The sequence below is a fragment of the Opisthorchis viverrini genome (genome assembly GCF_000715545.1).
Source record: "Opisthorchis viverrini unplaced genomic scaffold opera_v5_449, whole genome shotgun sequence".
Classification (NCBI taxonomy): domain Eukaryota; kingdom Metazoa; phylum Platyhelminthes; class Trematoda; order Opisthorchiida; family Opisthorchiidae; genus Opisthorchis; species Opisthorchis viverrini.
The window spans coordinates 298117-311750 of NW_008752109.1; the positions used below are offsets into that span (position 1 = coordinate 298117).

The 13634-nt window shown below is 46.3% G+C and overlaps 1 protein-coding gene across 1 annotated transcript in view; it reads left to right on the plus strand.

Annotated features, from left to right (window-relative positions):
* Positions 1–1045: 1045 nt before the first annotated feature.
* T265_11132 (hypothetical protein) overlaps positions 1046–13634 on the plus strand; it is a gene marked incomplete at both ends in the record, with an annotated part of 25370 nt that continues 12781 nt past the window's right edge. The window contains 5 exons of the mRNA XM_009177707.1: positions 1046–1069; positions 1102–1197; positions 1239–1361; positions 6196–6366; positions 12384–12615. Of these exons, the coding sequence (XP_009175971.1) occupies positions 1046–1069; positions 1102–1197; positions 1239–1361; positions 6196–6366; positions 12384–12615 (646 nt within the window). The remainder of the gene's footprint in view (positions 1070–1101; positions 1198–1238; positions 1362–6195; positions 6367–12383; positions 12616–13634) is intronic.

Consider the following 13634-nt stretch of genomic DNA (forward strand, 5'->3'; position numbering starts at 1 on the left):
GTAGCGTGAGATGATCCGGCTCATGATTGAGTATGTAGTGGTATAGCTAACCAAAAAGCTACTTTGCCAAGAGTGTGTGGCATAAAAATAAAAAATATTAACGCTAGATTGTGTATACAGTCATAAGTAGGTTAGATGAGACAGACTCTTTACCACAGTTCGTTGTTGACCCAGGTCAGCGAACAAACAATAATCCAATCCGAGGGTCTTCTTTTGAAAGGTTAACACGTATAATAGATTCCGAGGATAGTCTGAAATGTTCTGATACCAGAGTCAGCACATGAGACTCGCGAATGACCGCTGTAAGCGCCAGCGAAATCAGAAGATAAAATCGCGGCACGTGGCCATGTTTGTATTGCGTGAAAGTTTACAAGTGCGCGTTTTTTGTGTTTTTTCGTATCCAAACGAAAAACGGTTATGCAATTGACAAAATACGCAATGCTATAATGGAAGCAAAATAAAGGTACAAAACATCACAAGTGGGTGCACCGTAGAAGCGCAGTGCAGTGTGACAAATGGTTACACGCACAAGTTATGTCATAGTAGAAGATCCGACAAAATGACACGTGGTGGCACCGTAAATAGACCAAACAACGCAAAATTCCTTCACAAGCTTGTACGAGGAAAAATAATACCAAATTCGAAATACCGCGTTCACATGGGTGGAAAACTGGAAGCTCATGAGCCGAAGACCAGTATGCAAGGTTTACGTTACCAACAATTACACATAAATCAACCAGTGAAAGACTGTACACTACACAGTCCCATTGCTTGTAACATTATCCATTTCAAGAACCCAACATTCTCGCGAAATCACTTTTAGTTTGCACCTAATGATCGGCGTTTGCACTCCCACTTTAGTAGCATAATTTTCGACCACCGAAATGCATAGTGGGAATAGACATCAAGCTAATAAACGTCTCGGGGTTGAAAAGAAAATGTTTCGTTTCCCACCTACTGACAGCCATGACGAACCGTTCTCAATAACATTTGTTTGACTTGTTCATTTGCCTGGGTGTGGAAGTTTCGCTTTCGCGCTGGCGGAATGACGGACGCTGGTTTCTTCAAGGTAATGTCGGTTTAGCACATCGCTTACCCTAGGGTCAGGGCACAAGCGCTGAACAAGATGCGAGGTTTGCTGATAAAAAGAAAAAACTGATGAAGACAATGAAATTCGGCGACAATTTGTCGCAAAAAGTATGTGAATCTCCGTTCCGAATCGCCTTGACCTGCCCTAGGTGGACATGGCCCGCGTTAAGCTGGAGTGTATCCGCCCGTGGATCATCAAACGTATTACAGAGCTTCTGAATTTCGAAGATGAGGTCGTTTGTGATTACGTTTTCAACCAGCTGGAAGAGAGGGTACGTCCTAGCACTTGCTGCTATTATGTGCTGTGGGAAACAAGCGTAAATTTCCTACACAACCCCTTGGCTCGAGCGGCACGGTATCGACGTCAGCATCAACCGTCAACTTCACGTTTCAGTTGAACCCAAACTGGACAGGTTTCGACAAACACTCTGGTTTTGCCGGGAGACACCCATACCCCAGCCAATCTCATGATGTTAAGGGACTGAATGTGCTGCACCAGGCCGCCTCACGTTTCACTTGATACGACACTTGAGACATCGCGCCTTTGCTGACGACTGAACTTCGGTAGACCAGAAACCCTACAACAATTGTCACGTAGGCTGTCCCCTTGGTGGACGTACTGGCACTCCTTAGTCGGACTGTCTAACCAAAATTTGCATGTATGCTGAGCTCGTGTTGCTTAAGGTTCGCAGGGGATTTTGGATGGTTCTGTCCATTGGGAGTGGATCGGCATGTGTGAGTGACGTTCAACGTCCTACGGAAGATAATTATTAAGTAGGACGGCAGGGAATCCAGAAGGAAATGTGAAGAGACGGTATTGGTAGCCGCATATTTGCGTTCACCCGCTCCCCCCCCCATGCAGCAGATAGGGCTGGTGTCGGTATGCAGCTTGTGATATAATGTGAGGGCACTTTTTGTTTCTTGATTTTATGTGGTTTGATCTACCGAAAACCCCAATTAGCATTTTTAACCAAATCGTTTGTTCAAAAGCAAGGCAGTGATATTTCACGTATAACCGCCGTCTACCATTCAAGGAACAATCGTTCCGACCTCCACTCGGGAGGTTTAGGATTTCTATCCTGTCCAACCTAATGGGAGACGGTAGGCACTGCATGGTTATACTTCATTGCTCCTCAGTAGTTTACCGAAGTATCCAAGCGATTAGGTCTTTTGGTGGTAGGTACAAGTATGAAGTGCGTGAAATAGTAATGTAAATATCTTGCACCGAAACCTTCGTGTAGGTCACCGGTCATCCACAAAAATAGTCCCACTACTGCCGCCATACAGGTAGCACACGTTGGATCACTTGAGACTCAGTTACGAGCCAAGATTGATCCGTAGTCTGTCTCTGAATCGTACATTGTGCGTCGTCATTGGCAGAATACACCGGTAACTGCGATGTGACTGATATTTGGTTGCCCGTTACCCCTTCGTTGATGTCATCTGTTGTGTCGCACAATCGGCAAATGCAACTGCCAACATGCGCAAACTGATCAACGAGGTCAGTTTCATTATGGATTTTCAGGAAAGTACAGGCAGATAGAAAACACAGGTCTTTCTATTCCTCGAGATGTAACGTTCACTGTCGCTCCTCAATTTTTCATCACTTACTGTCTCTGCGTAGTTATCCAGCCCTGGCTCCCCAGTCACTCTGTGAACGGAGCTAGAAACTTGGCGCAGCATGCATCATGTATACAGTTTTTACAGCTGACTAGGATTCCACCTGTAGTTTGTTCGGTAAATGATCACCAAACAGTAAAGCAATCCCCCATTGTTCAGGTACAATAGTTTCTCTCCAGACGCTATTTCACTACCCAGATTCATGGGTTCTTGGGGTGTGCACTACGACAGTGTCAAAGACAAACGAGGAGGCGGGAACAGTCGTAGCTATTTCCACTTTTACGAAGCTTTTGAGTAGTTTGTTGTACACCTCGATCCGATCGGAGTTGTGTACATATTTGTGAATTTCAAGTACATCCCTTTCTGTACAACAGTATTAAGAAGAGCTAGTCTATCCACGAAGTCTAAAGGTCTGTAAAGTTGGCAATACTTGTATCGCTACTCAAGCATTTGATGCAATGTAAAAATATGGTAAATACAGCCCTTTTAGGTCGAAATAATGGTTGTTGCTCTCGAATTTGTGCCTCATGTGTTCAACATTAGGGAACACCATTCTCAAATTTCTACAAGCAACCTAGTCAAAGTGGAACACGGGGATACCCCTTCAATTTTGAACAACGTCGGAGGGAGCTCATTTGGCCGAGCGGCCCAATGGCGCCTCAATCCAGAAGGGCGTATTAGTACTTCAACTGAGCGGATCCAAACTTAGAATACGATTTAGTCAGCGGGTCGGAGGGCCAACTAAACTGTTGGAAATATTCTGCCGAGCGATCTAGACACCTTTACTATGCATTAGGTTTCCAAGATTATCTTTGCTGGAACCCTCTGAGGAAGGCCTTTCAGGTCCTGTCTTTTGGAATAGCTGGAACAGCTTGCGTGCACTCTCAATCCCACTGGCAGGCTTCGTTTGTTGTCCTTTCTGGTTCTACCACGCCTCTGTCCACACACAGGCTGCGTTTGGACTATCGTCTAGTCGAGCCCGAGGAGATCGATCGCTTCGTATTTTTAAGTCGCTTGTTGTCCTGGCGAGATGGCGTTGGTATATTTTTGTTGGCACATTTGACCTGTATATTTTGAATACATTTTACTGCAATAGTTTTCCTAGTTAGAATTTGCCTTTCTCCCCGCGAACAGAGAGGGAACGAAGTCAGCAGATTCGCAGGCGTCTGTTGAGATCCATCAACCGGCCTAAGCATGTTGTATTTACAGCGATCACCTGTTCCCATTTGAAAATAGTGCATTGGTATCATTCATCAGTTCCTTCAGGTTTCAGAATCGCTTAGCTGTAGCACCCTTCCGGTGCCTAGCTGCCATGCCAGCCGGTGGAAGCACCAGGGCTGGGATACTGCCAGGTTGCCCAAGCCTAGACAGGGGAAGTCGAGTGCCAAATGTCGGGTTCGAACCACGGACCTTCCGGTAGGTAAATTCGCGCTCTAACCATTTGGGCTATCTCGCCCAGAATAATACCGTGTCTCCCTCTTACGGTGCCATTAAGTACACGTGCCAAGAGCCACCCGAGACGAGATTGGGCCCAGCCCCCACGTATAGCTCCCATCCCCTTATTTTCCTTATCCTGGTTGGATGAAGGTGTAGCAGTAGGAACGATTGCACTTTAAGTTGGAAAACTGAACTGGATTTCCGTGTTTTGTATGTGATCTGTTTATTCCACTTAGACGATCTCGCACAACTATTATTGGTGATATCTGTCGTGCCTTCTGATGTGTTCTCAATGAAGTGTTCATGTTTCGCTTCCATACAGCGGCGAGGACAATACAAGAGCTCCATTCGTTGCATCTTTCGGCTGCATGAGGTTGTGGTTTCCCCGAGGACGTTAATGTCTTCGACTCCATCCTTCCTTTAGATTCACCCCCAGTTTGGATGGGATACTAACGTGGTGGCAGCATTCCGCACAGTATGCTGTGCTGTAACAACAATCTAAATTCATGATGTCGCTGTGAGCCCGGAACCGGTTGGTAAAAGTGGTTTTGGGACGCCTGTTGGTGGGCAGTCAGCTGCCTGTGGACATGTTCGCTGCGCACTGATGATGTCTCGAAACGTTTGCAAGTCAGTTGCTAGGCTCGGCGAGCAGATTAATGAATGCGCCCCACGAAAAACGCTATCTGTGAATTCTGATGTGGCAAGTACCATTTTTAGGTGCCATTATTCCGCTTCAGAAAGTGAAGATTAAATATGGTCCTCCACAGCAAACAGCGTACGTATCCTGGACTTGTGTAGCTTCGTTTGTCAGCAAGCCTTTGGAGTTGAGGAGATGGCCGGGTACCATGCTATAATAGGAATCACGAAAAACGCTTGCTGAGATCTTGGCGAGATAAATCAACCTTCCCTGTGTGGTAGTTTCGGATATGGCTGAGGTTTGCACACAATAGAAGTAGAGCGATTGGGTAGTGCTAGCTATGTGTTCAAGACGCCCGAGTTTCTGGGGGGCTGCTCACGTGCCTCCCTGTCCAGCAGATCAAGTGCCTTCGTAAAATTCACGAACACGGGAACGGGTCTGGCAGATATTCTGTTCTCGGTGTTGTTTGGAGCTGACGTGCTGAATAGATTAGGTCAAGCATGCTGCATTCATCACAAGATCTGCGTTGTTCTTCATAGACATTTTCCGGAATGTTGGCGTCCAGTCAGCTGAACATAGTGCCTGCAAGCAGTTATCTGCCGCACAGGGAAGGCTTTCCTTATCTCTTTCCTGTTGGTTTCTCTTCGGAACTATCGTGAAACATTTTCAGATTTCCAAACTATGTAAACCTGACGAAAAATCTCTGGCTTCCGATATTATTTCACTCACTTTGAACGCTTCGGCAGGCGGGACGTCTCCTTCCACATCAGTTGACTGCCTCGAAGTAAAATCTTTGTTTGTCGAATAAAGAGGTTTATCCGATCTGAACTAACTGAGCAAGATAGTCCACATCCATACTGGACGGTTTTTAGGTAATATTTAGCCATGTGCTTTCCAAAGAGCCCTGCATCTTACGTTTTATTTGGCTGTCGGCCGGTCCAAATATTCTCGATGGATTACCGGAGCTTCATATTCACAGGCTTGAAGTATCAGTCGATTATTAATTGAGCAGCTGGATAATGGGGATTGCTACTGTTTTCGAATGAGTCAAGTGAAGTAATCGCTTCCAGTTGAAGTTTAAGTATAGTTACATTACATAGATTTCGATTAGCAGTGAGTTAATTCCTGTTTTCTCATTACGCACCTAGGCAACTTACAGCTGTATCGTCATATGACACATTCGTCTTATTTTCATGCAGTTTCTATTGTTATTCGCAATTTTAAAGCGAGTTTTGATTGGATTTTCAGGTTCTTCGTCATGACCTCCTTCCGAACGTGGATCCAATTGTTCGAGCGACGCACTGAGTGCGCTGCGGTATCAAATTCACCTTTCTAATGTCTACTGCGCTTTATCTTTAATTCATCTCGGTTGTGCCAGTTAAAAATTGTCAAACCCTTTTTTCATCATTTAGCATCCTGATCCGAAGGAAATTCAAATCAACATCACTGGCTTTCTGAACAGTAAGAACGCCAGAGTCTTCCTCACCGAACTGTGGGATCTTCTTCTCTCAGCAATGGAAAACCCTGAGGGAGTGCCTTCTCTTCTGCTGGATGCTAAGAAGGCTGAAATCCTTCAACGCCAGGTATTTATATCGCATTTTTCGTTGCATTGATTTGCATCATTTGATTACGCATGTTGGGCTTTAGTTGTTACAATTTCCTCCATTTATTCGAGTCGACTGCTGGTGATACTCTTCGTGGGTATTTCGCAGCGAAAATTTGGTTGGATATATTCTCCAAGCGATAGTTTTTTTTTTTACAAATTCGTTGGTTTCGCAGCTGAACGATTTCTTCGAGAGCTTTTGTGATTTGTTGCTCTATTAGTGCACTGGCTATGAGTGGTCATATCAAGATTCGAGTATATGCAGAAATAACAGTTTATACTGTGGTAGATAACAGTTTACAGTTACTAGGTGAACCATGTGTAATACAACTACAATGCAGAAATGAATCAAGTCGTTTGGGCATAACCGATAAGAGTTTGAGTGGAAGTTTGGATGCGGGACGTGTCCTCTTTGCACTCCAACTGCTACACGTGTTCCCTAATTGTCCATGGACCTGTGGAGTTTCGGTTGCCTGCCTGCCCTTTGCACGTCTGTTGCGCCAAGTTATATGCGTATTTGTGTGCAATGTGGAAAGAGGGGTTGCCACTCCTGTTTGACAGATGAACAAACGAAAACAACTTCAACTGATGTGGGTGAAGATCGTAAACCTGGCGTATGGTGATGGTATTATTCACTTAAACAAATTGGATGGGAAATAGCAATGTACTTGTCGGTCGGGGTTGCCAGTGGGACAGGATTTTGTCATGTGATTTGTGTTTGTGGAACAAACGAGACGCGTCATCTAGTGAGTGCAGAAGTACTAGGTAATTTAAGCGAAGTCGATTGACGTAAAGAGAGAGTCATCGCCACAGCCCTGTCCAAGGACTGAAAAGTACTTATCCAGAGACTAGATCTACCCAAGTCTCGTTGGTCGCACCCCACGGGTCAGGCGAAAACTGAATTAGTGATCGGTACTTACCACACCTTCCTATCCTTGTGCTCCAACGCCTGTACTTGTGTGAAAGTCTATGGGGAATATCCCCAGAGTTTGTCATCATAAGTGATTTCCGTCGGGGCTCACCCCTGTCACTTTTTCCAAATTCGTCATGAAATTATCCAAAAAACCCTTGACCTATCGGGTACCCCCGTATGAACATTTCCTCTTTTAGCATCCATTCGGACAGACTACACCAACCTAAATAATGCTAGCATGCACATCGGTATGCGCTTCGTGCTACCAATGTGCTAAACTGCAAGGCCGAGCGCGAACTGGTAAAGCTGGCTATGGCATCAGAGCCACTAAAGATGGAAAAATTTACTTATCTGGGCAGTTGCATCGGCATTGGTGATGAAACGAACTATGGTTATTAGCTAGTCGCCTAAGGGAAATGATGTGATTTCAATATGCGAATACGCGAGAGACATAGTCTATACTTCCAAGTACAAGACACAAGTGCGCTTGTCAAATAGATCAAAGTGAATGAAAGGGCATTCGGTTGATATTTTGACCCCGATTTGCAAATTGGAGCTGAGGCTTGATGCAAAAAATATACACCCAATCCAATTCTGATACATTCATATTGAAACATAATCTGGCCGACATTTCAAATTACATCAGGTAAGTTAGATGAGCAAAAGGATGAAGTCGATTCCTTCCTTGATGATTCGTTTGGTCATTCAGCAATGCCTAAAACGGTTGAGCACTCTCGATTTAATGCTACTCAAGCCTAACATATAGGCCCACTGAGTAAAATGAATCCGACGAAAACCCAAATCGCTTACATCAAATCTGTCGCATTTTATCATGCTGCAGGGATTGTGGCTTTTTGAGGTGTCGTTTCTAGAGTTCGAAGGTCTATTCGTTAACGGAAGGTTATCGCGCGCGTTCTTCCTTCAGCGCACTTTTTCGTTCAATGTATTCACCTGAAAGGATGGATTAGTTGAGCAACTGGCAGAAATATCAGGAAATCCATTTCTTTCTATGCTGTGTTTTCTTACTGGACCAGTGTGCAAACCTTGACTTTTCGGTAATCACGCGGTTTGTTGGCTGATGAAGTAATGAGCTATCCTCCATCTGTGTGTACTGTGTGTGGTGTTTTGGTATCGATCTAATCACATGGGTGAACGTTCATGATACAAAACCTTGTGATAATTCGACGGTGCAGTACCGCAGTTAGACACCCGTAACCACATAAAACGCACCCAGAGACCAGCAATGACACGAGGATTGGTACTTCTACACCGCACTGTATGCGCTCACGGGTTGGAAGCCCGTACTTGGGGGATTCAAGAATATTCTCATCATAGACCATCATCCAGTTCAGTCACGGAAAACTCTTCGACCACTTATCAGGATCAGGAGATCAATGAGTCCCGCCCACGCTTCAGTTATTCATGAAGCTTGTGTGATATTGTATTCAGTGAGTTCGGAGTTGGCGAGTCTGCTTTGACAATGACAATGCAGGGCATGAATCTGGTCCACAGTACCACCGCTTACCAAAGTGGCATCACTCGGACAGTTTAAGTGAGTTTAATCACGCATGCCTCCTTGGTCAGCTCGGATACACTAGTTGCTTCTGAGTGTAGATAAGTCAAATATATATTCAACAAATCAGTTGATCTGTTTTGTGTCCATAAGGTGTTTGGGTCGTCACTGGACCTTACCGTGGTGTGACGGTTTGCGCACCTCAGCCATCCATTGAGCTATACTGGAGAGTGTCCCCCGACACTCACAGAGTCTCTCATACCAGGTTGGTCAATGGTTAGAGGTCTGACGAACACAGTCTCATGGCCCTCCAGGTTGGGGGTTGGGGCATGTGGCGACGTGCTCCGTAAAGATGGTTATGTACATTCATTTCCACCCGAAGACCGCTGCCTTACGAACTGGCTTTGGTCGAGGACCCTCCTGTCTAGGTCTGGGCGCCTTGGTAGTACTTCAGCCCACGTACAATCATGAAATTTACATAAACAAATAAACACATGCCACATACACCGTCGCGCGGTGTCATCAGCCGGGTTGCCTTGCTGCGGGTAGGGGAAAACATGCTGTTGCTAACGACTCCTTTCTTTTTCACGTAGTTTTTCTTCTCCCAATCCCATTAATAACTCCTTGTAGGCCCGTCAGTTATGACTGATGACCCCATTCGTCCTGCAACTACTTTACGGGCAACGTCGGCGCGTCATTCGGCGACGATATCCTCAGACATCTCGAAATCACTCTTCAAACCCCGATACCCTGTTTATCTGGCCGCCTTCAGTGGCCGCACTCTGAAGCCGGCAGGTCAACAAGCCGCTCATGCTTTCACATCGCTTGCTTGGCATTGATGTGCTCTGTGTATCGGGAAAAAGAATTCAAGATGCCAGCACAGTGGTTGCGCTACTCCCTCCACTCTTCACTCACTTCCGGGTACGCACCTCCGGCGACCCAGAGGCTGCTGCGGCAGGATGTGCAAGGGTTAGTATCCTCCTAATTTACCGGGCGGAAGGATCCTTGTCTGATTGGATACCCGTTGCGGTTCGTCTAGCAAAGTCTGTGAAGGAATCTCGCAAGAGAGATGTTGATCGATGTGCGTTTGTCGTGTCTGCTTGCGCCTCAACTGACTGTAGCTCTGACACCATCAAAGACAAGTTTTATGAATGCCCTGTTGTGGTGAACTGAAGGCCCAGATATCCTTATGGTTGCTGGAGATCTGAATGTACAAGTGAACGAGATTAATTCGTCTGAAACTCAATTAGGAGTTTTACACGGATTGAGCTCAGTACTTACGGATAATGGTGAACGATTGCTTGCGCTCGGTGCTGATCGCAGACTGTTTTTATGCAGTTCTAACATCTGAAGTAGCCGAAGTCGTGTGGCCACATGGTGTCCTCCAACGGCGTGCCGGCCGCGTACTCAACTCGATCACATTGTCACCAGTCACCGATGGCGCGGACCAATAACTGATCGCCGGTCGTTTTGGAACACATTTGCGGATTCTGATCACGCACTCGTCCAGATTCGCTTCTCCGTTCGTTTTCCAGGGGCGCGTAAGGTGCGAAAAAATCGCCTGGCAGCAAACTGGTAGAACCGGGTGTTATACGAATTTTCCGGAATCGTCTCCTTAAGTCTCCCAGATGCTCCGCAACCATATATGAATTCATACTGGGACGAGATCATCAACTCTTTTCACAGTGCGGGGAGTTTCGCTTGTGGCGCGGCGCTATCAGGCTCACTCAAGCATTGGACAACAAACCGAACAGTGGCGTTGGAGAAATATCCCAGCGGGTCCTGAACACAACTTGATGGGACAAACTTCAGACGTCAAGTGAAGGTGAACGTGCGACCCCATCATGAATTCCAGTGAACACAGAAAGCCAAGGAAATGGATAAGGGGGCTCAGAAGACTGGGATTGCCCGAGTGTGATTTCAGTCGGTCCGTGCGACCGGTCCCATGACATGCAGTCACTGAGCACGCCGCTTCCATCCAGAGTGAGGCACTCGAAGTTGTGAAGCGTTTTATATACCTTGGAAGTTATATTGGTTCTGATTGTAGTATGATTGTTTGTGTATCAGGCTACAGTGTGGGGTGCTTTATCGTATGGCCTATTCGAGCAGCGGAACTGAGACGTTTTCAGGTGTTATCGTTATCTCAAGACCATAGCTCTTGTGGGTTGGTGTCGGTGAATCCATGACGGGGCAATTAGGAAGCAGGTTTTCGATTGTGCAGCGGGTACTTTCATTGAAGAATGTGCCCCGCACCAGATGGTGCGCTGGTTAGGCCCTGTCACGTGCAGGATACGGACCAAACGAAGGCATGCCCTGATTGGTCAGAATGCCACCCAATCTGGATCGAACATCTTTGACTCGGTGCTTCTAGCCCCCTCACTCAGATTCTAACACGACCTTGTTAAACACTCTGTCATTGCCCGGGGGCGAGATGGCCGAAGTGGTTAGAGCGCGGATTACTAACCTGAAGGTCCGCGGTTCGAATCCGACCTCCGCCACTCGACTTCCCCTGTCTAGGCTTGGGCAACCTGGCAGTATCCCAGCCCTCGTGCTTCCTTCGGGTGGCATGGCAGCTAGGCACCGGAAGGGTGCTACAGCTGAACGCTTTATCTTTTTATCTTTATCTGTCATTGCCCTAAAAGTACGATTGTGATAATTTTCCTTTGTCTCCATAAAGAGCTGTCTAGAGCTACCGTGCCTTTCGATATACCATAGTGGGCGGAGCAGGAAGCCAAGAACCGACAAAGAGTTACACGACCGTCCAGCAAGACAACTGGCAACATTACGTACTATGTACGTAATGTGGTATTGGGTCTGTCACTGAACAGCATTCCTGGATCCCAAATTTCCTTGAAACCTCTCAGTTACAAATGCGATCAACAATGTTTCACGCTCCCTGTTCCCGATACGGTTGGCCGATGTCACCAAAACGCTGGGCCGTCCAATTCAAGGTTCATGTGGTCCCAAAATGGTTAGCTTAACACTTCACTCCCCCAAGAAGGCTATCCAGGAACCCTGAATGCTAGAGTAACATTTTTACAAATTTCCTGTCTGCTTTCTGCCTTGATGCTGACTGATTGGTTCCTAAAGCACACTGCTGACCTCGAGAATTTTAGTCACTTAAGGAATCTTGTCCAGCCAACCTCATTGCCTGATTTCAGTGATGATAACCTTTAGGTGTGCTACGATCTCATGGATCCTGTAGAGACACGCATTCCTGNCTTAAGGAATCTTGTCCAGCCAACCTCATTGCCTGATTTCAGTGATGATAACCTTTAGGTGTGCTACGATCTCATGGATCCTGTAGAGACACGCATTCCTGCGTCACCAAGTATCGGCGGTGAGCTTCGAGTGTTTCCTCCACCCCACAAACATCAAGTTTGAAGCTTATGCGGTAACGGCTGTTAATAGGTTTTACTATATTCATCACTACGTGTGATGTGTCAGGCAACTCTGTAACTTATGCTTTGTGTATGTAGGACCAACTTTTTCGCTCGTCAGATATAGTTAACCTTGATGTATTTATCCTTGCTTACCTATTTTCCCGGTGGATTTCCATGTTTTTGGTCAGGGAGAAGATAAACGTGTACAACAGGAACTTAGTCGTCAAGAAAACGTACGTGCGAAGAATGCCGCGGCTAACAATAAAGCTTCCAACATTTCCGTGGCCTGCAACCAACTCGTACCTGATACACAGCTAAATGGTTCGTCACAGCGGATTTCCTCGACTACGCCCATGGAAATCGAGGAAAGCACTGCAATGGGGTCTGGTATAGTCGGTAGCTCTTCACTGAAAGCTCCTAGTGAGTTATCGTATTTTGTTTATTTTGACATCACATATACCACCCGACTAAAAGCTCTCAGTTTAGCGTGGTGATCGGGTTTCGGTGCTGCGGTGATTCCGCGGAGTACACTGGCTGGAATTCAGTTCCTTAAGTTCAGCCATGCCAGGAAGGCCAACAGGAAACAGCCCGGCGAAGAACAGCGAGCCCCTGTACTGCGAGAAGCCGTGTTACAAGGTGGTCGAACGGTAAAACTTTTCTGTTCTGTGCGATAAGATTGTAAAGGCGGTAAAGCGTTTCATTCAGATCACCAAAGATTCTATATTGATTGAAGACGTGTTGCTACCTTCCAGGAAGAACGGGTTAGAAACATCAGCTGTACAAACTTGTTACGGTTCTGTCACGCAGCGAGCAAACAATATGATATTGCGGATTGTGGCAATACTCTATCCCCAGCTATGTTGCTTGATCCAGACTCCTAGCACGGCGAATAGTAAGAAGACGAAAACCTCGGACACAAACTTTAATAATCCAACAACACACGATCAACAGGCGATGCCCGGAGCTTCCGAACCCAAGTCAGTGGAAAGAATGGTATCCTGTACGTGGTCGGATTTAAATTTCCTTGGAGTATCAAGAGGCCATTGATTTTTCATATTTTGACCTTGAAGATGCCGGGAGTTCGCTAGCACACATAAAAACACAGCGTTTTCTGGGGGATATTGTGTTGTGTCTTCATGTACGGTAGTGCAACTCTGTGTCGGTCCCTGCTTCCTGCTCCGCCCACTATGGTATAACAAAAGGCACGGTAGCTCTACACAACCCTTTATGGAAGCAAAGGAAAATCATTACAACTGCATATATATAGGGTTGTCACAGTGTTCCACTAGGTCGTACCAGAATGTCCGTGAGGGGGCGAGAACCGTCGAGTCAAGGTGCTTGACTCGGATTGGCTGACATTCTGACCAATCAGGGCATGCCTACGTCTGGCCCGTGTCCTGCAAGTGACACATGCGTCCAAATGATGTGATGTTCGGTTA